The sequence below is a fragment of the Platalea leucorodia genome, assembly GCF_965183815.1.
Source record: "Platalea leucorodia genome assembly, chromosome: 2".
Taxonomy (NCBI): Eukaryota; Metazoa; Chordata; class Aves; order Pelecaniformes; family Threskiornithidae; genus Platalea; species Platalea leucorodia.
In genome coordinates, this window is record NC_138824.1 from 33,338,383 (window position 1) to 33,363,522 (window position 25,140).

At 40.6% G+C, this 25,140-nt stretch overlaps 1 protein-coding gene across 1 annotated transcript in view; it reads left to right on the forward strand.

The window, feature by feature from the left end:
• The window catches only part of EPSTI1 (epithelial stromal interaction 1), a 51,012-nt gene that overhangs the window by 16,429 nt on the left and 9,443 nt on the right, over nucleotides 1-25,140 (forward strand). The window contains exons 5-9 of the mRNA XM_082337675.1: nucleotides 224-307; nucleotides 6,002-6,075; nucleotides 17,932-18,025; nucleotides 21,268-21,351; nucleotides 24,158-24,231. Of these exons, the coding sequence (XP_082193801.1) occupies nucleotides 224-307; nucleotides 6,002-6,075; nucleotides 17,932-18,025; nucleotides 21,268-21,351; nucleotides 24,158-24,231 (410 nt within the window). The remainder of the gene's footprint in view (nucleotides 1-223; nucleotides 308-6,001; nucleotides 6,076-17,931; nucleotides 18,026-21,267; nucleotides 21,352-24,157; nucleotides 24,232-25,140) is intronic.

A 25,140-nucleotide genomic window follows, 5' to 3' on the forward strand; every position in this document is an offset into this window, starting at 1 on the left:
TTATCGGTCCTAGATTTCTCAGTCTTTGTAAAGCCAATATTGGAGTAGCTGGTGCACGGCCTGCTTTATTCATTGCCTCATTTTAAGAAAAAAATTCTAGAAACTTTCCTCGAACACACTTTAAGTTTGAAAGATGTGCAATGCAGGAGTCAAATCAAGTTACCTTATGTGTTCTTTGTATACATACATATGTAAAATAATTTTCTATGTTTATGTCATACAGCAAAAGAGAGAAGAATATGTAAAAGCAAAAAAGGCAGCTGAAGAGGCTGAAATCCTGAAAAAGAAAGCAATTCAGAGAGAAAAGGTAAACATGGTTACTGCAGAACTGGAGCCATATAACAAAGTTCATGTCTTGATGCTTGATTTTGCTGGACTACATGGAACAGGCTAATTAAATTAAATGGTAGCCCCGGATTGCATCAAGGAGTTAGGAAATCCAGTCCTCCTTCTCTTTGTAGCTGACTGAAGGATGGTGTTCTTTGGGGCTTGAGCATTCTTTTGGCTCTTCAGAAACTCCAGCCTTTCAGCCTGAAGAGTTAGCAGAAAGGGAGAACACTAGGGTCAGGATTAATGTTGTGTATACAGGTTATATAGTTCACTTTGGCATGAGCTTTCTCTGTGAGACTGGATTGTGGCAGATGGCACAAAGACCTTATAGAAATCCATAATTGCCTGCTGTACTTATGGGAAGAATACATGAAAATTCAGCCTGTCATGGTGGAAAAGACATCCAAACCATGAAAAGGTCAGTGTAGTCTATCTGCATTGTGCTGAGTACACCCTGAAATTCAGATGCCCCTCCAGTCCCTCTGGGGCTTGCACACTCAGCTGTATTGCTAATATGTAAGATCACTTTTCCTTCTGATATTCGCCATATATTGACACCAATGATAGCTCACTTTCAAATCTTCAGTTTTATTTTGCGTTTGTTTGGGTTTTCTAGTTATTCTCACAAAACATCTTCTTGTCCTATGTGCTGCATAAACCTTTGTAAAAGTTCATTCCTGTCTCCTTGGTGGAAACCAAGTAGCGCTCACTTGAGAATGTAACATGGAATTTAAATGAAAAAAGAAAAGAGGGGGAGCATGATACTGATGTGCACAGTAGTAATGAGAGAAAGGGAGATTTCAAGTTTGCAAGTTTTGTGTCTGCAACAGTAAAAATCATCTGTGCAGAAGCTGAATGCTGAGAGTTAATTAAAAAATCATCGCTACTGGATGGCGTACAAGGGCACACATAAACAAAAATAGCCTTAATTGCCTCTAGCTAAGGGTTAGTCTGTTCCCAGTCTTTCAGTGGTTAGCATTACTCTTTGGGGATAAGCCCATACACAGCAGCTCACAGGGGCAATAAATATTATCATGTGAAAACGTCATTAACCGTTACTAGCTCATGTATAGCTCCAGAAGCAGTGATGATAGCAATGGTAGAAAGGGGATTAATTATATTTTATTCAACTATTAAATATATGTTGTTTGCTCGTGGGCATTCAACAAGAAAAATGTCACAAGACTACTATAATTTATAGTTACACCTAGAAAATATATTGATGTATCAGTTTTGTTTTCATGCTCTTTAATTTCCTTACCTTCACTCCCACCGATTATAAAATCTTTATAGATGTTGTAGATAGTAAAACTGTAACTATCAGTTTCTTCTAAAGGAGAATGCAACATCATGGCAAGCATCTTTGCCAAACAGACTGTTTAATTTGAATAAATAAAAGTATACCCACAAAACAAACAAACAAAACAGAGGAGCATGAAAGGGAACTCTTAATTTGAATTTGTTTATTTGGATTGTCTTCCACAATAGCGATTGAGCTGATGAAGATTTCTGCTTGGAATATGTTTATATATTAAAAATTCAGCTCTGTGTTCAAGAAAAGCATGCTGGAAAGCCACTAAAACTTGTCGATTTGGCCATCTCACCCTGCCTGCAGATGAAAGGCTCCCGAGAGCTGAGGATGACAGGAAAGGGATGCTAAAGAACTGGTACTGTACGACCGACGTTGGGCCCCGGTTACTGCAAGAGAGGAGCTTTTTATTTAAAGTGATAGATTTGTAGACACTTGCACCTGCAGGGCATCAGCTGAGAGCATGTCTTTCTGCAAATTCACAAGTCGCCTTTTCTTGTTTGCCAGTCCTTCTTTTGCTCAAGGTTATTATTCATTCAATAAAAACCAAATTGTCTGGCAGTCTGAAAGGAGATAATGGCTAGCCAGCTTTATCAGCAGGGGCCCTGAAACTTTCACAGCTGGAGAGCTACTTTGCCAACAAACATGAATGGTGAAGCCCTACAGACTAATGTGTGATGACTAGAACGGGTGCTAATACTCAGCTCAGTTTTTCCTTGATTGTAAGGATGATGTACTGTAAACCAGTGCTGCTTATGAACGTAGGATCTGTTTATGTTGCTGCTTTAATGCTGGTTTTGCAGAGAAAAGCAGTACCTGCTCTCCCATTATCTTTGTGACCAAAAGAAAACTGGGTGTCTGCCAAAGCAGTACCCAAATGTGGAAGGTCTGCCTTACCATCTGTATGAGTCCACCTGCCTGTCTCTGTCATTCCTTAATTAACCATGAGGTTAGGTGCTGGAATACCAATGCGCTTGGCATCTAATCTCTCTCCAGCTCCTAGAGAGAAGAAAGGAGGATCCTTCCTCCTCATTCTGTGGTCCACAGGACCAGTTTGTGTGAACTGGTACTCAAGTTTCCATGTGTAGCAGTGAATGGCATTTGGGATCCTATGTGATCCATGTCAGGCAGCTTGTCCTGGGACTGCTTTGATTTGTTCATGGGATAACCCTGGGCTGCATCGGTTTGGATATTCTTCTAAGCTAGCGATCTCTCAGTGGTCACTGAAATAATTTTGGAGCGACTTTGTAACGTTAGCAGGGGAGTCCCTATTTCTGTATTTGTCCCTAGTGCTGAGATGCGTGTCTGATCTGCAGAAAGTGTGGGAGCACATGGGAAGTAGCATTATTATTATTATTAGCTCATTAGTAGCAGGCGTCTGCAGTTGGGTATCTTTTGTGCAGCCCTTCACATCACAGATTTTTGACCAGACCACACCATAACTTCCTTTGTGTCTTTTGGGTGAAAGAACTGTCAAAGTTCCCAAGAAAATAAACAAGTGGCTGATATTTGGCTTCTTGTTTTTTAAGCTTTCTGCAATTTGTGCTGTACACAAAATAGCATAACTTCAGTGCACTGGATATTTCTGTTTCATGTCATTCAATCTCTGTTCCTGTTACCCTGCCTTTAGCCTTTTCTTGTATATTCTAAATCTCGACTAAATATTAAAAGATTCAAAAGATTTGAAGTGAAAAGGCTCAGTGTAATTCTACTGTGTGCAACTTTCTTTTGCTCTTACATTACGTAGTAGCAGTCCTGCCATCTTTAGAAACTATCCGATTTAGAATAAGCTGTAATTTCATTTTATTCTTTGTCAAATCATGTGCTCTTTAATTTGACTGTGTTAATCAGCATGAATGGCCTTTTTTGGGAATTTGTTAAAACCAAGCGCTTTACAGACCTTCTGCTAGTGCTTGTCAACATGTTTACCTTCGATATCACAGCTGTTCCACTCTTCGCTTTGTTTTTGAAGACCATGCCAAATGTGGAGTACTTTGGCAATGTCTGTTGGTAGATTGTCATTAGTTACAGAATGTCCCAGTCCCGTTGCCTGTCATTTGTACATGTCCTAAGCAGGGGTCCCAGGGTAAACCTCCAGAGTAGAAAATAGTCACACCAGCCACAAGTAAATAATTTCAATATGCTGGAGTTTTCTTCAGGCACCATTCTGGTGGTAGAATAGCTATAGGATATTTCCTTCTTTTTTATCTAGTGGGAGATGGGAGTGATATTGAAGGATTGTATTTATCAAAGTTAATATCACTGTGTTGTTCTAGCTAGGAGCTAGACCACAGCAACTCCGGTGAGCTTTGGATTTGAACTTTCAGGAGCCTTGCAATATGATGGTGGATCCCATGTCAAATGCTTTTTCAGAGGTGAAGGCGTCAGCTTGCAATGATGAGCAGTGGTGCGGAAAAGCCTGAGAGCTATTACTGGTGTCTTGAGGGTATCAACATCACCTTTGACAATAATAGATGTCATCAGATTTCCTTTCTTCCCCTGTAAATTGTTAAGTTGCACAGATGGGTGGGAGTCTTTTGCCTGAAAAATCATCTCTGGGTGGAGGTGTTAGGAGCAACTAAGAAACCCCTTGAAAACTATCAAAATTTACCTGTACTGTGGGGTGATATTCCTTAATTTAGTTTGATTTTTTTTTTTTATTGCATCAGTATTTCATACATTCTACCACTGTCTCAGCATGTCAAATGACTGAGCAATGGGACGTCTTATTCAGAGATTTCTCTTCCTCTTTTTGTTTATTTTCCCATTGCCTTTTTCCAAATAACAACTTCTAAGTCATTTGCCTTCCAACAGTTTATATTGCTACACAACATAATGTCTCTTTTCCTATCTGCAGACATCTGACAGGATTTTTTTTCTTAATCCAATACATGCCGAGGAGGAATTTGCACTTGTTTTGCAGATCTCTTCCAGACAGTCATTCTTTATCCAATTAAAAAATACCCACCCTGAAATCACTGAAGGCAAAGTAATTGAGTAACTGCCAGTAGAACTGTAATTTTTCTGAAATGTTATTGATTGCAGGACAGGAAGAAAATGATGGGGGTGGGGGTTACAGCCCTGTTCTTAACACTACTTTCCCCCTTACACACACACACACACACACACACACACACACATGCACCCTGTTCTACCTGGCCTTGTGCAGTACCTCTACCCAGGTACAGTGTCCTCTCCCTGATTTAGGGCTCTGACCAAATGCACCATTCCTGCCTACAGATCCCTTCTCATCTCTGCAAGGTATTGCCTGAAATTTCCAGGGCACTTTGTTTAGAGCAATGCCTGGTTGCTGGGTTACCAAAGGATTACTTTTTTTCATTCTGAGGGTGGGCAATGAGCAGAGTGACAGTCCGAGGTTGCAGTTTGCTCAACATGCTAGTCGTTGTGAACCTTGGGTGGGAGCTCTTGTCAGAGCATCCCCCCACCAACTGCAGTGTGGGAGCCTGTGCTCAAAATATAGCAGGGCTGAAATCCCGGTTTGGCACTTCTGATTTGTGATTTTAATACACTGAACTGCCTTTTGACTGCTCTTCCCACTGGACCTACCTGCCTGCATGTGACAAAAAAAAAATGTGGCTGGCCTCCTTTTGACTGGAATTTAGCTTGAGCTACATATTGCTGTTGCAGCAAGTTCTCTAGTTTCTGCTTTATTTTTGTTTTATTGTTTTATGAATGTTTTATTCTACTTGAATTTGGGGGGTGGGACAGCTTAGATGACCCTTCCACTGGAAATTATGTGCAATTTTATATTAAAGGACTTAATCACTTGTGTGGTATCCAGATTTCCAGAGGAGTTTTGCATGTCAAGGGTTTGGTTGACTCTTGCACTGGGCATGGTGTCTGAGGCAGAATGACACTGGTTAAGTACAAATGTCTTCCACTTTCATCTGTCTTAGCATGTATTCAACTGGCCAGTACCTAATGCTCCTGAAGGCCGCAGATCTGTGTGCAGAGCTACAATGTACTGGTACCACTGTGTTTTCAGTGATACAAGACTATCATCTGCTTTGGTGCGGTGGTTCGCATCCTCTACTTTCTTACTAGGACCAACTTTGCATCAGTTATACCAAGAGATGGCCCCAACAGTGCTGTGGCATGAGAACTGTGAAAGCTCGTGAGGCCCTTTGTGAGGATAGGTGGGTTTCAAACTGGTCTCTTGACTAGGAGCTGTTTGGTTCTGTCTGAATACTTTTAAATTTGAGATTGGGTCACTTCTGTACCCAAGTGCTGCTATAATTGTTTTAAAAACCATAATATTGAAATACTTGATTTGAAACAATCAATGTTTGTTTCTGGCTTACTGGAAATCTCAAGTATGCTTTCCTGTTTTTAATGCTGTAGGCAGAGAGACTTGAAGTTAAAAAAAGGCAACAAGAAATGCAAAGAAGAGAGATGCTCTTTGAAGATCAATATTAGTAAGTAAAATTTGAAACTTATTACCTAAAATTCCTCATCTGCTTGTCCTTCTGTTTTGGTTGTTTGTTTGTTTTTTCTTTTTTTTTTTTTTTTATTATTTGTTTGCTTTTATCTGGTTTGAGGCTCAGGAAGGGTTTGGCTTCTGTTGCTATTTTTTCACTTTTTGACTTGAAACTTTTGACTTCAGGGCAAGAGGCAAAGCGAAACACAGGAGGTTCCTCCTGAACATCAGGAAACACTTTTTTACTGTGAGGGTGACTGAGCATGGGCACAGGTTGCCCAGGGAGGTTGTGGAGTCTCCATCCTTGGAGATATTCAAAAGTTCTGGGCATCTGGCTCTAGGTGGCCCTCCTTGAGCAGGGGGTTGGACAAGATGACCTCCAGAGGTCCCTTCCAACCTCAGCCACTCTGTGATTCTGTGAAATATTCCAAGCCTCCTCCATACCTTATTCTGTGAGAAACTTGGTTCAGTGCATTTCTCTTAGCTGCTCAAAACATACACTTTGAAATGAAAACTGTGAATTATAGAACGACTTTGTGCTTTCTTTCTCTAACTGAATCAATATGTGATCATTCAATTCAAGACTAATTATCAAAACAGGATCTAAATTACATCTCCACACATTTATTTTAGTGACTAGTAAAGAAATCTAACCCACATGGAAATAATGAGGACTTCCTATATTTAGCAGAGTCCTACATCTTAAATGTGGAGATCTGCTGTGAAGATCTGTTTCCCAAGAATACCTCCTTAATGTCAGATTTAGATATGGCTTAACTCCTGACATAATTAATTCCATTGGCAGTGAAGTTCCTGCCTTGCCAATTCACTCTACCCTACTTATTTAACTGATCCAAACCGATTCTATCACATAATTAACACACAGTGCTGTTTTGTCACCTTTACCTTTTTTATCTTTGGCTCCTGAAATTACTCATCTGTGTTCTTAGCATGATTGATTGCTCTTTCCTCCTCTGTGACCTTTAAAGGAGTCACTTTTGTCCCATGCTAGTAGCTCCAGTTCCTTCATCATTTGCCCAGACTCTGTTCTCTAATGTATAGACATTTTAGTGCTTTCCCACTGATCTCAGCCTTTCTTGTCTTTTTCCTTTTATTTCTTCCCATTTGGCTTTAGGTACAGCTCTTTCCTTAAATACATTGCCAATATTTGTCTCTAGATACTGGTATTTTGCCTGCTATTTGTCCTCTGTTTGCCCCAGTGTGGATTTCCCACACACACACCTTGATTCCTCAGGATTTCTGAAGACCCTGCACAGCTTTAGATCTCTGCCTTTTACTGACAGACTAGACACCTTCATGCTCCTTGAGCCTAACACAACAACCACCTCATCAGATCTTTTCAATGCAAGGTCCTCAGTTATGGGACTTGCTTTGTCCTGAGGGGATTGTCAGGGTTCTTATCTTCCCATTTAATCTATTTTTTTGTCTTAAGGCTTATTCAGTTATGAACAGAGACATATCTCTTCCTTTTCTGCACCTTCCCTGTCTGTATCTTTTTTTTTGCTTAGGGTGAAGTGAATTCTGCTGATCAGCACTTTTTCCTTTAAAAGTAAGCTTGATTCTGTCAAAAGCAGGCCTAAACCCTCTGAAACACCTTCATGTGGGCAGTCGGTTGGTCCCCAGGTGGTGCAGGAGTTCAGGCTGCCTGGACATTGAGAAGGAGACTGGCTGGCAGCCGTTCTGTCCACTGATTTAGGAAAGCCTTGTGAGCATTCAGCTGGTGTCATCTTAGGAAACCAAACTGACTGATACAACTGAAGGTAAAGATGGACTGTTGAGCTCCATTGCTTGAGATTATGTTCAACTGTGAGAAGATTATTTGTATGTACTATGTATTGAACATACACCAGGAGGGCCCTGTAGATACTGCGCCTGGAGGAAGTGAGCTGAAAACCTACCTACAGTGAATGCAATTTTGGTTAAGCAAAAGCCTCCCATGCCGTATAGAGTGGCACTAGTGCCTTCTCTGGTCTGAAGGAATCCTCTGGTGGGCAGAGGAAGAGGAGTCTTTACCACTGGATGTTGTTGAGGTTGCATTGCTAAGATATATTAGCATTATGGAGCACAACATCTAGGAGTAATGGAAAGATACTGTGCGACATCTCAGGTCTTGTAAAGTAACTCCATTGAAGTACTGCTGGTTATTAGAGACATGTTCACATAAAAGTGCTTGGTATTTAAAGATGTGCTTTTGCCTACTACACAAAAATGAGTGACTCATTACTTCCATCATCTAAGACCCTATGTCTAGAGATGAATAGAACAAATATGAGGTTGTGCCGCTTTCCTTGCTGTCTCTGCTAGAGTATTTTGATCTCCTTCCCTGCTTGCTGGGAGAGGGGGGAAGGAAGGTCATGCGCTGCATATAAAGCAGTGACCTCTGCAAAGTCATAGGCTGTGGAGCATTTTGAAAGATAAGCTGCCTTGTTAGTCTGTGCTCTGGAAGCATCTGTAGCTGCAACATCACGATTTTCCTGAGGAGATCAATGCCTACCAGCAGTCTCATTAGCTGGGAAACCTTTTAAAATTGATCACCATCTCTAGCTGTATCAGCCTCCACGGGGTACAGCCCAATCAGTACCTCTCCTGTATGAAGTGCCGCTTCTATTTGATGAGGAAAGGCGCTTAAGATTCTCATGTCATTAACATACCCTGACAATAAAGTATGATGTTGCCTATAAGTTCATTGTTCTGATTAAATTCCTGTCGCTATTAAAAACAAGAGCTTCTCACTGAAACCCCCTTTCAAAGGGTGTAACACGAAGTAAGTGAATGCCAAAAGGAAGAATTGTCTGCAACCTTGTCCGCTGTCTGCAGAATACAGTTATTTCCTATCTCTTGAAAGCCTTGTTAGCTTCTTTGTGTACAACCGGCCCTTAAAAGTCAACTGTGTCTGTTATTACAGTTGCTTGAGTATGTGTTTGTGTCTTGTGAGAATGAGGTCTAGACACGCATGCAGAGTGCTGTGGAAAAGTCTGCAAGCCTCTCTCTTTTGGGATCAGCAGCTCCTCTGACTGTTGTGGTTTAAGCACCATGCAGCCACTCACTCTCTCCCCTCCTCAGTGGGATGGGGGAGAGAATCAGAAGGGTAAAAGTGAGAAACCTCGTGGGTTGCGATAAAGACAGTTTCATAGGTAAAGCAAAAGCCACGCGCACAAGCAAAGCAAAGCAAGGAATTCATTCACTGCTTCCCATCAGCAGGCAGGTGTTCAGCCATCTCCAGGAAAGCAGGGCTCCATCACGCGTAACGATTACTTGGGAAGACAAATGCCATCACTCTGAACATCTACCCCTTCCTCCTTCTTCCCCCAGCTTTATATGCTGAGCATGATGTCAAATGATATGGAATGTCTGGGTCAGCTGTCCTGGCTGTGCCCCCTCCCAGCTTCTTGTGCACCTGGCAGAGCATGGGAAGCTGAAAAGTCCTTGACTAGTGTAAGCACTACTTAGCAACAACTAAAACATCAGTGTGTTATCAATGTTATTCTCATCCTAAATCCACAACACAGCACTCTACCAGCTACTACGAAGGAAATTAACTCTATCCCAGCTGAAACCAGGACATGAGTGAGGTGGACTCAAGCTCTGTTAGGTGACTAAAATGGACAAAACTCACAAGGTATCTCCTGAAGTAGCTGTGTATAAAAATCCTGAAGAGCACACAGGAGCAGACTTTGGGCTGGGGGAGTTGCTGCATGGCAGGATTGCTATGGTTTGTACTAACAGAGGAGAAGCACTTGAGGGATTTATTGGTGATAGCGTTGCTGTGGTTCTGCCTCTGCAGATGCCAGATGTAGAAAAGGAGGAGTATGTGTGCACTTTTCTACTAGAAACTACTTACACATGAAATGGAGTCCTTCCTTCTGAGTAATGGTGTTTTGGATGCACTTTACGTTGATGGCCTGTGGTAGAGACTGCGTTTCTGTCAGGGTGCGTTAAAAGGTAGTGAATGCTTGTGTAGTCCATAGTTTGCAATTGCTAATCCTTGTGAGGAAAGGACTGAATATCTGTCTTTTCAAATGGGAATGAAAAAAGGTTAGATGGCTGGCCCAGGGCTTTTCAGGACACCCCTCTTTAGTTAGGACACAAAAACTGTCATTTAAACAGTAATGAGGGATGGCTACCTGATGACTTGCTTTTCTCTATGGTTGTATGAATCCGTGCCTAAACTGTAGCATGTCTCACCATCTGGTTTTAGCCCAGCTCTCTAGTAAGATGCTTTTATTTAATTTGGATTCGACTTCCTGGAAACTGTAGCGTTGGATGTGGTCCACTGCTTTTTTAAGAGCCATCTACCTATTTATGTAATGGGAAAAGCAGTCTAGGACATAGGGTTACTTTTTAATAGTACATGATGGCTGTTGTATCACTTCATCCTTCCCTTTGTTACATATTTGTGCCTCTGTTTTTGTGAAAGTCGTACTCCCGTAAAAATTCCTGGCACTGCTGCACTCGAGTACATGTGTGCACTCAATATATTCCGCTCAGAATTTGGAGCTGGAAACAGAATTTGCCAGAGTGCCTCTAAGTGCATATTCCAAACATGATGCAGGAGGTTCACCAAACCAAGCTGATATACACTTGCCTGCCAAAGCAGTTTTCTCAAAAGTCATAAAATGCAAGAAAATAAAACCTGAATCAAAACAGAATTTTTATTTATTTATCTATTTTTACAGGATAAATACTAGTGTCCTTGCCAGTTTTCAGTCCCCTATGATGTGTGGTTCAAACAGCAGGCTGGTAACAAATTTTCCCCACAGAAGTGCAAATGTAAACCTGACCAGACTTTTAAATATAGGTTGCTAGAGAGAATGAAAGAGGGCTCGCACAAAAAGGGTTTGCAGCCTTGAGAATCTTTTGTTTGCTTCTTTTCACCACAATGGTCTTCGTTTTGTTCATTTGCTCCTGATTATTTTAAGCGTTGTCAATTATTTAGCTAACAGGCAGAAAACTAGGCTTTTATAGACATCCAAAGGGACTCTCCTGAGTGTAATAATGAAGGCAGTTTATTGAACGCCTGTGAGGTTGCTTTCTAATTGTACGCATTAATCTGCCCATGCAAGCTGGCTGAAAATATAGAAGCAGATTGCACATGCAGATGGAGCACACAGAATGGAAGATCTATGCAATAGACTTATACAAAACTGCATTTTCCTTAAAACTGGGTTTATGCTTATTACTTCAGATAATAAATGAAACTTGATGTCTAAAATAACTTCCAAGAATATTGGATGAGTTGGTGGGAGGAAAAAATAGCCTAGCTGTATTATTTCATCCAGTCAGGAAAACAAAAAAAGCAAGTGGGTTGACAGGAAAGATTAGCTTTGGGTGTGGGTGGGAAGTGATGAAAATAATTCTGCTGAGAAACTTGCCTTTTTTTTTTTTTTTAAACCTATTTTTATACTTTCTTGAAGCCTTATACCTAAAATGAACTAGTGCCACATTTTTTGTTCTTATCCCCAAGAACAGGAACACATGCTCAAGAACTTGCAGACAAGAAAGCCTACCAGCCAGAGATAGCACAGTTTTGATCACTATCATGACATTTGTCCAAGTCCTTCTTGATATGCTTGTGCATTACTTCCAGTGAAGTCTGCGATTACTGCATTAAGCTTGGTATGTGGCTACTGGAAGGATTTGTGCTGGAAAGCAAGTGAACTAAATACCCAGAGGATGGCCTTTATTCCAAGTAAAGAGCAATGCAGAAGAGCCATCAACTCATAGAGGAATTTAATGGGTTAATTATTTAACTTTGTAATTTTTCACCTTAGAGCTTTCAGCACAAGATGAATCCCACACCCACACACACACCAAAAAGTGGATATCAGTTCATGCTGACACCTTTGCACATGGCTTATGTTTTGTTTTTTCTTCTTACCCAAAAGTGGTCTCTGTCCTGCAGGTGTGGGTTAGAGTCGAGGTACAGGAGAACCAGAATCCAGGTAGAGTTGAGGGCATGTTTGTTGCTGACAGACGGAGATGTTTTTACCACCTTGCCCCTTGTCATGGCCCAGCTGTGGGAACATGGCAGTTGCTTGTAGCCTTCTGAACTTATTTAAACTTTGTAACTTCTTGCTGTGGTAAATCTCTGCAAAGGTGAGGGGATGTGAGAAGAGGCATGTATAACTGTATACCAGCAAAAGCCATTGGTGTCCCCACTCAGGCTACTTGCAACTTTCTTATGGCTTAATTTTGAAATATGTACCTTTGGTGGGATTCTTTTCACAAATGGTATTATCAGCCCCTGTCCTGGTTTCGGCTGGGATAGAGTTAAGTTTCTTCTTAGTAGCTGGTATAGTGCTGTGTTTTGGATTTAGGATGAGAATAATGTTGATAACACACTGATGTTTTAGTTGTTGCTAAGTGGCGCTCACACTGGTCAAGGACTTTTCAGCTTCCCATGCTCTGCCAGGTGCACAAGAAGCTGGGAGGGGGCACAGCCAGGACAGCTGACCCAGACTGGCCAAAGGGCCATTCCGTACCATTTGACATCATGCTCAGCATATAAAGCTGGGGGAAGAAGGAGGAAGGGGGGGCATTTGGACTGATGGCATTTGTCTTCCCAAGTAACTGTTACACGTGCTGGAGCCCTGCTTTCCTGGGGATGGCTGAACACCTGCCTGCCGATGGGAAGCAGTGAATTAGTTCCTTGTTTTGCTTTGCTTGTGTGTGTGGCTTTTGCTTTACCTATGAAACTGTCTTTATCTCAACCCACGAGGTTTCTCACTTTTACTCTTCCGATTCTCTCCCCCATCCCACTGAGGAGGGGAGTGAGCGAGCAGCTGCATGGTGCTTAGTTGCTGGCTGCGGTTAAACCACAACAGCCCCTCAGCTTCATTCCCACTTTAGTAAATGATTTTCATTAGTGAAAATCCCAACTACACCTCCCTTTGGAGTCTCTTTCTCCATCTCCCAACATAGAATCTATGGCAAACCTGCATAAATGGACAGCAATCGCATTGACCTTTGTGTCGACTTCTGGAATTTCTTCTATTTTATCATTTGATTTTGTTAGGCCATGTGACAGAGGAGCCGCAATGGCCATAGTACCAGCCAGCCTGGCCTGTGGGTCATAGCAAGTGCCTGACCAGGATGCATATGGCAATGCACAAGGGAGAGACCTCACTGAGGAAGGAACAAGGGCATCAGTAAGAACACACCCACCATGGACCTCACTGAAATGGAGGGCATCTTTTCTTGTGGGTAGGCTTTGGTAGTGTTAAGCAACTGATCTTAATTTCTGCAAAAGTTGAGGAAGTTGTTACGCTTAGCCAATTAAATATGTTGAAGTGGGGAGAACTGTAGATATGCTTGCTGGTGCTGCAAAAAGATGTCTCTTGAATGAAATTCAGTTTTGTTTTTTGGTTTCATTTTTGAGAGGGGGAGTCCTGCTATTGTTTAAAAACCATCATGAAACTTCTGGGCAGATGTGTGAAACTAACATTATGTATGCATTATGCATGGTTCTTAGTTTTTCAGCTGAATTGGAAGAAAATGGTGAAATATCATTTTAGCATTGCTTAGTGGCAAGGAATTTGGAAGCTGATGTGTCCATGTCATTCAGCACTACATGCTACTTCTGTTGTCTTAGCGACTACTCATGTTGTCACCTCTCTGAAACAGCTATAATGATTTACCTGGCTTGGGATTCTTTATTTTTATTTTTTATTACTGTTTTTGAATGGCTCTTAGCATACTTGTGGACATTCATAGAGCAGAATTGTAATGCTGGAGATCCTGCAGCTTGAGAAAACAAGAAGTTCAGGAGCTGTCTTGTTTTCAGTAGTAATAAGAGTGGCCATTATCTTTCAAAAATTGTCAAGAGAAATAAATAGATTTATGATATATGCAAAAGTATTGTGCTGCCTTTTTTTCAAAAGCACTGGCATAAAAGCAAGTATATTATTCTGTATCCTGGCATTTCAATATCCATCAATTAAAGCAAAAGAATTAACTGCCACTGGTTTCATTGGGAAGGAGTAATGAAGATTACCAGCAGCCTTTTTAATTGATGCATTTTTAATGTTAGTCTGTAAAACAGACTTAAAGACAGGAACTTTGTGTAGGCAGAAAAATTATTTTCTTTACATCTTTGTTCTGAGAGGAATACAGTATCAAATGAAAAGCTTAGCAAGTGGTGCTGTGCAGCTCTTGAGTGGAGGAAGATGCTGGGGCCTGAGTCCATATCCTTATTCATGTCCCTACAAATTAGTCCTTTTCAGAATTGGGTCTTCTGTTGGCCTTGTAGATGTGACAGGAGTTAAGACCAAATGACACATAAAGTTAAAGGCCTTATTCTGCCCAGGATTTTAGACCTCACGTCCTGCAACGAGATCAGTTGTAGATCTTCAGATCTTCCACAGTTGCATGCTGGAGTCAACTGTGCAGCTTTCTGCTTCTTGGCTGTCAAGGCTGGTGACCCCATTAGAGCATGGGAACTCCTACCTAGGCCAGAGGAACCTAGGTTCACTTCTTGTCTCACCTCAGTGGGAATGTGGGCAACACACACATTTAGCCCCAAACAATAAGAAATGCGTGTGGATTCTCTGATCTACAAGTAGCTTGTGAGTGCAGGGTGCCAACTCTAAATCCCTAAATTACACCATTCTCAGTGGAACACCTGGCAAATTCATGTTTCTGCATTTTACATGCATTTGTTGAGCTTCAAGTATATGCTTTTACTTAACAGCTTTTAAGAAAGGACTCTGCCTGAAGAATAGTTGTGAAATGTAAAGCTATATATTCGAGGACCCACAGAAAGCATCTGCAACATGGACTGACTTCCACAGTCATGCCCCATCCCCTGCTAGCATGTTACTCAGTGATTCTGGCAGCAGTCAGTATTTTCCCCTGACAGCTCTTAAGAGTTTTTCAGCCCGGTATTGTACTTCACTCCCCCATGACTGCATCTGTACTAGAAAATTAAACACTGTCAATCACTGTCACTTTTGAGGCCAAAAGGCCTGAGACTGCCTACTGCCATTGCTAGCAAACTTTTTTACCTCCCAAAATGGGACGGTTACATCCAAAGTGCCTGTTGGGAGTTGCTTGTGGTTGATATTCATTCCTGGACAGGAGCCAGGAGTTATTTGGGAAAGTGCTATTTGGAACAGGTCAAAACTATTCCAGGAACAGTTACCACAATATAGATGGCTGAGTTCCCATCTAAGAGTATTGCCTGGTGCTATTAAATGTACCAGTATGGGAGTAGCCTATTTTAATTAGCAGAGCAAAAGGCGTGTTCCCATTGGTGTAATGGGAAATGGGGCTACCAAGAAAGACAAAATACGCTCATAAGATCATTCCAGCTTAACCAGTGCTTCTGAACGGCTCTCTTCCCTTCAGCCTGATGCTTAGGGGTAGTCAGAGCTCAGGTTACCAGCCTGTTAGGAGGGTGCCATCTTCTTGGTTTGTCTAAATTTTGGATATCCTTTCACCTAGCTATTTTTGAAGGGTATCAGGATGCTGCTGTATTCAAATTAATTTGTTCAGCTCATGCTCTTCTTTCTTCAATATTAATTAGTTTAGAGGAACACATTTTATTAGCATCTTTGATTAGCCCTTGAAGTTTTAGCAAGCGAGTGAGATGTTGCTCCAGCTGTCTGAATGTGGAACACCTATGGACACTTTGATATGCTGATTTCCTTCTGGAGATTATGCTTTCCTCTCTGGAACATTAATTGAACTGTCGTCTCTCTGACTTCCCCCTTTCCCTGCAGCATGGCTTATGCTATGTTCTGCATTGTTATGACTATAGGTTTGATATTATGAAAAATACCATTCAGACAATATTTTGACAGTCTGGCAACTCCAGATGCATTGCTGGGTTTCCACAGAGATGATACGCAACGAATTAACATATATGACTGACTTGATTGAGTCTGTCTTTAGTCAGGTTTGGAAACCTGAGTCCCTTTCTTGTGATAGAGACACTTTATTAATGTATTACTTAATTTGGTGTAGCAGGGTGTTTTCTGTATTCAAAGGCAGTGCGCAGTCTTGCTGAGAAACTTTATTTGCTTCCACTCTTGCAATCGTCTTTTCTAATACTGAAACTGAGTTAGCTTTTCATCTACCGGTGTGCTGATCCGTGAAATGCAGTGTCTTAACCCTCTACCCCATTTTTATGCAAATAATGAGAACTTCCACATACCCCATGTCATTCTTTTGCCATCAGTAAAAGATTAGGACATCCAGGTATACCCCCAAGTTGCCAGATATTTCTTTGCAGAGCTTCAACCTCCTCAAATATATTCCAGACTTTCTGTAGGAGTTCTTAGTCTTTCTGGTGTAGAAATAAATTGTTATTTTAGTGATTTTAGCATAGGTAGAGAAACACAAAATCTGCAATTTAAAACTTCAAGTGCCCAAAATTATTCTGTGCAATCTCACCTCTCAATCACTCATCTTTCAGGGAAAAAATGCATGTCCTTAACACTTGGGTACGAAGACTATTAATTTATTTAACCTTGATATACAGGTGCTTTGTAGATCAGGGAATCTTATGTTTCACTTGGTTCTTTCTGTATTGTGGGTTGGCTGGGGTCCATGTTAACTGCCCAGGTAATGGAGGAAAGGGAGTGAACTGGAAATGCTGAGACTCTAAAAGCATGGCTTGCTACAGCTTGAGCAAGTACTCTGTACCTGAAGTGATAGCATGGTTTTGCATTGTGTAGAGTAGCAGAGAAGAACTTGTGGGTTCTTGTTCTTTTTCCCCAATTCTCCTCAATATACCCACTGACCAGCAGGACATTTTCCAAAAATGCATCTACTTGCCGTTTCAGATCATGGAGTGAAAGATAAAAACGCACTTGGCAGTCTGTTTCAGAAGTTAATCATCATCACTCTTTGGCAGTCAAGGCTTTTTCTCCAAGGTTAAGTAACTGTCTTTGGTAGTGGCATCTTCTCCCCCACAGAGCTAGCTTGTTCCCCTGTTAGCAGTGTAAATCCTTGTGTTGAATGCCTCTTGAAGCACTCTTTCTGCTCTCACTTCAGTACTTTCATGCTTTCCAAAGCTGTATACAGAAATAAAATTGCCTCTCTCCTCTAACTCTATTCCTTTGAGTGAGAAAAGACTTGAATAGATCTGCCTGGGACTGGAGGTTAGGAAATCGATTCCTGATCGTGGCACTGAAACTCCTATTCTTAACATTTGTTTGCATTGTTGCTTGTGACTTTCTTTGACTGTACTTGGTTGAAACTGTGAGCAAAGTGACGCTACTTTGAAAATCTGATTTGTAAGGGATGCTATTGGAAAAATAAAATTGCCCTTGCCAGAGTAAGAAATGACAATGTTGTGCAATTCTGCTTCAACTAAAGACAAGCATTTTTTTTTTCAGTGCTACAAAATGCTTCAAAGTCTTTCTGTTTGGTTAAGTAATCTGTTATAAGGCTGCATTGTATTAACCATGAAGGAAAATTCCTTAAAATAATCTTTTAAATTACTTGTCTGAGATTTATAGATCTGGTAGAAGGATTTGCACCAATTCAGTGAAGCCGTTGCATCCCAATGAAGTCCAATGGTATGCAAGTCTGTGTTTTAGGAGCTTCATAATGAGGAAAGAAAGCATAGCCACTGTAGATCCCAAATATGCAAATGACAATAGTCGTTTGCTTAAAAATTCCTCCCAGCAAATGTCTTATGCACAATATAGGTTCTGTATCCTCTGTCCCATTTCATTCTGTCTGTCTCCATAACCTTTTGTTCCACCTGTGATGTTTTTCAGCAGTCACATGATAAAATATCTAGGCTAGATTCCAAGGGTGGAATAAAAAGCTGTATTTATTTTTATGGAAGCACTAACAATTCTATTTGGATTGGATTTCTTCATAGCAAAACCAATGAATTATTGAACAGATTGGACTTGGGTTTGCCAAAGAGTGATTCCTGTCAGATTGCTAATCGTGGCCCAGAATCTACAGCATGGGTAAGCAAAACCATGGCATGTGCTCTATTTTCTGTCAGCTTTCCAGGTGCTGTCAATAGTGTAATATTAGAATATTCTAATTGAGCTTAATTGCCTAGACATAGCTCAGTGAGTACCAAGGAGTCTTTCTGGGTGAATGAGATTGCCTGCATTGTCTCTTACACACTGGCAGAGTATCCTACATAGTAGGGGATTGCCTTTATTACTCACAGATCTCTCTCTGATAAATAAGAGCTAGATTTGTATTCTAAGGTCAGATCAGAATCTTAAATGTGCTCTGTACCCATCTGTTGGTGGCAAGCTTTTACGAAATCTCAACTAGTTCATGTCAGTGGATGCTTTACTGCTTTGAAAACCTAGTCAGAAGAGAAGCTTATTTCTCAGTGCATCCTAAAAGTGATTCCATAGGCTGCTTGGGGACTTTGTCCCAGTTTGAATGAGTCTGGTTAAGTGTCAATGTAATTAGGAAATAGATAAAGTATTGCTTAATTTTCATTATTCTAATTGCCTCAAAAAGGCTTTTTCACATATGATTAGTCTCTTGGTGTCTCAACCAAGCTTTCCTACTGATATAAAAACTTGCGGTGAGGAATATCAACGCTGAGACAGAAGTATTTCTCCTTTAGGGAGGTTTGTAATTGGGGGAAGACAGAGAGCAGGCAGCCAAGTGGACAGAAACTGTGGTTACAAGCAATAGTCCTTAGTCAGCAGAAATTTGGAAGTATCCAATCTGGGCAGCCCTCTGTTGTATACAACCTTGAATACCAACAAGAGAGAGAAAGATTTACCTCCATATTTACTCAGAAGCCTTGGAAATGTGCAAGACCCTCCCATTATAGAAATTACTACAAACAGAATATATGACAGCTCTGTCTTGTCTCTAGTACCTCTTCCTGGTTTTCATTGCCTGAAAAAGGAAGGTGATATTGAAAATAGGTTCCTTTCCCCTTTGATTCCTCAGGTCATTTTGTGTCTCTGAAAACCATAAAGACATCTTAGCATATGTGGGCAGATATATAGCTTGAGGGAGCGAACTTCTGACTAGCAATGCTGGGCAGAAGGTCAGTTGCAGGAGAGTGGCTTTCAGACTGGCTTTTGTAGTCCTGGGCAGACAAGCAAGATGAAGGACTATGGAAAGGGAGAAAAGATGTCTTGAAATGACTTCAACCTCTCTCTTGAAGTATCCGATACTCCAGACAGTGGGGAGCTTGTTCTTTGGTAGGGAAGACCCAGCTCTGCAGCCTTTTGTATGATGTGAACACTGAACTGCGAAAACAAGTGAGCTCATGTCCCCAGGACTGACTTGGATTTCAGCATTTTGGTGTGGTGTCTTAATATCTGTACAGAAGTGGGTGGATGCGTGAAGGAACACTGAATTCTTTCAGGTGTGCAGGTCCTACTTTTAGCTTTTGCCTTCTACTTCACCTGCTTATGCGTGCCTTTCTTATTCCAGTTTTTGAGGAGTTTCTTAATAAGTTATGCCAAATTACATACCATAGTTCATCTTTGGCTTCACTAGTATCCAAGCAGATAAAATACATAGTTTATCCGTACTGTTCTTTAATACTAGCCGATATTATACATGTTTTTTTTTATGGCAGCATTTCTATAGCTTTGTGAATCAATTAATCACTTGCTTATAATGCAGCAATGCAGTTAGCAAAATGTCTTCCCAGCCAACTTGGATGAGGTACGGTCTATAGGCATACGCACAGCCTGTGCTCTGTGTGAGGAATTTGAAGCACGTAACCAATATGTTGTTACCTAAATAGACTTGGTATAGTACCAAAATGCTAAACCACTGGGAAAACTTGAACTCTAATTTTGATGATATCTTAAACCTGTCCTTTGTCTAGAGTAATTAAAAAAATCAGGAACAATGTGTTTGAAATAGTGAAGTGTCATAAGCTTAGGAAGTGCCTGACATGCATGCTAAAAGGGGGGCATATATATATATATATGTGATTTTTTAAAATTTAAAATTCATGTTCTAGAAAAAATTTGGGAGAACGTAATGTTGACTGAATTTTTTCCCTCACAGTATTTCTTTGATAGTGATATTAATTTAGCACACCTAGCTCAAATATCAGTGTCAAATATTACTTGATGTGCATGAACAAATTTAACCTCTTTGGAGTGACACTGTCATTGGTGACTTTTTTTGGCCCGCTTATTTAATCAAGCTCATAATTAATTTTAATCCTCTATTTCAAAGTGTTACAAATCCTGTGTAGATTTTTATTGTCTTCCAGCTTGATTAACATACACTCCACACAATTCTCCAAGCCATTATGGAGAGTAATGAATAATATTGGACCCAGAATGAGTCTCCCTGGACACATGTAACAACTCCTCCCAGCTCAAAATTGAGCTGTTAATAATTGCTTTCTCTATTCAGTCTTTTTAGCAAATTATGTGCCTGTTGTTTTAATGGTGTCATTCTGCATGCATATATCAAGTTTTGAGAACATTGTGTAGACCTGCAACAAATTCCTCACTAAAGTCAAACCTGCACACTTCTTGTATTAAATTATACTGGCTCATTATTTAGTGTGCTACACTATGTCCCTGATCAAAGACTTTACAGTATAAGTCCCTGTGTATAAGATCCTAAGGATCCTATAAGATCCTAATGGTAGGCTGGCTCTTTGCTAACAACTTCAACTTGTGAAAGACCAGGGCTAGTTACTGTAAAGAAAGCCTAATGCACAGTTGAATACATTATTCATGGTATGTCATTCAGATTTTCAGTTCTCTTGGCTGCCCCACAAATAATGTAGCAGACTTGATCTCTCAGCTTCTGTTGCCCTACCTCTACAAATGCCTTTCCACAAATAATCCCTGGTTCCCCTCTGTTACCAGACCTCTGTTCTGCTTTGTTATCTTGGTAATATTTTCAGTACTTTTCTTTCTTCCCAGAATACCCATCTCACTATCACATATCCTGGTTGTGTTTTCTGACTGCTCAAGGTATCTTTACGCTTGCCACTGGGACACGGAGTAGCATGTGCTATGGCTGTCTGGTTGTGATGTGCAGATTCAGCCAAACCAAATGACTGAGAGGCTTTAGACCACTTCTTGTTTAAATTCTACTCCTGAGACTAATCTGTTTTTTAAGTAACTGGAATCATTCAACCATTTCTCTTTTGTTAATTACCTGTATAACAATTTGGGAATAAGGTTTGGGATTTTGGCCCCCCTCTCCCCACACCAATATGTTTATATTCTCTGCTGAACAATAGACAAGAAGCCATACTTATAAGCAAGCTCTTCGAGAGGATGAAAACAGAAGATTAGAGGAAATGAAGCAAAAACAACGGAGGAAGGTAATTATACATTAACAGTTTGTATATTGTATCATTTTTGCATGCTGTGAAACCAATTAAATACATTGATTACTTGTAGCCTACGCACAGAGCTTCTCTTTAGCAAAAGTGAGTCAGTCTCTGTTTTCAAATATTGTGAGAGAGATGAGCCAAGCCGTAAAATTTGGACAGGGACAGGACAATTATCTTCTGTGTTCAAGGCTATTTGCATCTGGATGACTAGCTCCTGTTCGCCTCCCCATTTGAACAATTGTGCAGAGCATTTTTTGACCATGGCATCCGATTTCATAGACTAAGAACACCAATTTCCTCTCTTTCAGGCAGAAGTAATCTTACTGAGATATTCATGGCAATCTCAGACTGAATAGTCTCTTTCTAGACAATCGAGGCCCGTGTGCCCTGCCTTCCCAAATGGGGATGTAGAAGTACTCAGATTTGCTGTTAAGTCTGTATGCTTCCGTGTTCCCTTGCTAACCACCTAAATGAAGAGTTTTGAATTGTTTAAAAATCAGGCATGCCGTAACTGCAAGTTTGAACTCCATCTTCTGCATATGCGGCACGCATTGCCTGAAATGTGTCTGAACCACTGTAGTCCCTCTGGCATAGATTTGGGTACCATATCCATGTAAAGTCCATCTACACAAGGCGATGGCACTGTGCTAAGTTATCTATCTTGGCTCCAGGTCTGACTGTGCAAGTATGGGGAGGGCAGCATTTGAAAATCATATTAGTAAATAATTCGAAAACATATTAGCAAATACTGAGCTTCTTGCTATGCCTCTGCTATTGCTAACATCTAAATTAATGCTAAACTACTTCCCCAGTAGCAGAATCTTAGTGCAACAAATTCCATGCAGTGAGTTTCTACTAGAGCTGGACAAGTGACTTAGCCCCTCTCACGGATATCTTTCTTGAAATGTTGGGGATAAGTGTCCTCATGTCATAGTATTCTAGCAACCAGGATGATGGAAAGAAAAGGTGGGGAAAAAGGGAAGCTCTTAATTGCTTTCCCATCAGCTGTATGCTTATTCCCAGGAACTATACAGAGGAAAAATTTTTGAAAGCCAGTCCTGATGGGTGTAAGGCTGGTAGCTGTTGTATTCTTTACATTGATTCTTCCATAGAGAAAATAACTACAGATGTGAATTAGCATGCCCCTACTTTATGAGCCTGGATTACGGGACTCATGTAGAGCTTTAGACTCTTTACTGATTTCCACAGATTACTGAGAAGGTTGCAGCGTTGTCTGCTTCTAAGGCTGCTCTTGCTTACTACATGGTTCCAAGTGCTCCTTGCCTTCACAGTTGCTGCTACCTATTGCGCAGAGTAATGTACTACTTGCAAACCTACTGTAAATAATATGTATTTTAAAGGCTCCAATTATTGTCCCTCAGATATATGTTGGCTCATTTCTACTTCAAACTAATATTTATTAAAGTAATTGTGAATTCTGTCTTGTGTGTACCTCCTAGCACAGTGTAGCTATAAAACTTAGAGGTATCGTCAGTTCCCTTTTTTCTTCCAGAACAGGTTTTAGTATGTATTGCTTGATTTAGAAATTTTCAGTACGCTTTGAAGACCGCATCATATACACACAATATATTTCAGAACATTACTCCAAGAGAGGACTCAGCATATTGGAAAGTCAGATACTGGGTTTTAATTTTCAGGTTGAATAGTTATTTAAAACAGTGAAAATTAAGGTTGGCTTTTTTATTTCTTAATCCTGTTTCTTCTTTTAGGGCTAGACAAATATTGATACACAACACATTCGCAGTTATTGATTTTCTTCATACATTTATTGCATAGTTTTTATTTAATGTTCCACTTAAATTGATTTTTTTAAAAAACTTTTGTGATTCCATTCAGTTATTGAAGCTTTTATCTAACCGCATCATTTTATTTTAGTTCCTATTCCTACTGCTGCTCTGTTGCTATGGAAAATATGAAAGATGGGTCTGTTCCTATCCCTTCCCCCTCACCCTGCAAGCCAAATTTTCTTTGCAGAGAAATCTGCATCTTCAATTCTTGGGTGCATTGCAGGGAGGAAGAGACAGACAAACAAGCACACATGCAGAGCAGTCATACAAGCTGTGTTTCCTTCGCAGTCCTGGCTAAAATTGCATAAGCAAACTCTCCTCTGAAAAGAATTCCCTTTGACACTGTTTATATACCTTAATATTATGTAACGTAAGGATGGTAGGCTGCTGCAACACTGGGAGCCTGCACACGCTTTCACCACGCCAATGGGTACCATTTGCCTTTCCTTCACCCTTGGGGGAGCCCCAGGGAGCTGGAGGTGACAGACCAGGCCACATACCCCCGTTCTCGTCTTCTCCTTACACTCCAGAGAGGCAGGAGGCGAAGGGCATGTCTCCTTCGTATCCTACGGGCACAACGGCTGTGTCTGCTCCTGCTAGATGACTTCAGCTGTCTTCCCCCTTGGACCCACAGAGAAATTCAAACCAAGGGGAACTGAGGCCATTGGGGCAAGGGGAAGCAGACTGGTATCTGGCATACCCCTTCAAATGTAGGACTAAATGTCTGAATCCTGTAACTTCCCACTTTTTAAGGCACAAACAAAACTCATCCAGTGCAATGCTGAACAGAAAAATGAGCTAAGTTTTTAACATAGTGTTGTCACCTAAATAAAATGCTGTTGAGAGAAGTTCTGGGAATGACACATGGCTCTAGCTGAAGTGAACACCCTGTGAAATTAATTGAGTTTGCAACATAGGTATGTTAATTAAAAGTAAGTTTGTTGGTTTTGTTGGGTTTTTTTTTTTTTCACTTTTATCATTCCCAGGCGGAATTAATGGAATTTAAACAAAAGCAGGAAGAGGAAGCCAGGACAAGAGCACATCAAAATGAACAGAGGAGGTATGATGCGAAAATGCAGAATACACTTTAATTGAATTCCTATCTGGAAAGGGTCTCAAAATTGCAGGCATTCATGCTTTAGAAGACGATTGCAATGAGGATCTCTGACCTCGCCTCTGGTTTAACTTTGCCTTCAAATGAGCCACTAATATCCATCATTACAACTTCTCACTGTAATGCAGTATGACCCAGAGTGCCTTTTTCTCTTTATTTATTCTATCAGCGTAGGATACAGCATAGGGTAGATACTATTAGTAGTTTCATGGGTAATTACTAGTACAGTAGTTTCAGCTGGGAAACATTTTATTTATCTATCTATCTATCTGTCTATTTCTACTTTATTTTACAATGGGCTACTTTGTCCATGCCACATTTTGTGGTTGACTGTCACTGAGGTTAACAGGCAGAGCTAAACGTGGGATTTGATATCAACGCAGATAGAAGCTGCAGTGCAGCAAGGCCCTTCTGCAGCTGCACTGCTTCGCGCCCCGGGCTGTGCCCCACTGCTGTGCCCTCTCTGTGCTCAGCGGTTCTAATCTTGCACTTCTGTCATTTAACTGACTTTCCATTATCTTGAAGCACAGCTTTATTCTCAGCTTTGTTTTCTGCTGGTAAAAAGAAACAATGCCCAGGCTTAAAAATAAAAACACCATTTGTTTCTTTTTTTATATCATTAGGGAAATATTAAAAAATTACTTCTGTAGGCGACCACTCTTCATACTGTTTTCATTTATTTTTTTTCTCTAGCAAAGATATTGAGATAATTACCCATAGAAGTTAATGAAGGATTTTTGATTCATTCTATCTCACGTCCCTAGATAGAGATAATGGAGTATCTTGCATTTTACATCATTTTTACCAATAGTATTGTAAAATATTGAAAAAACAGTCATGTCTAAGCATGTGTGT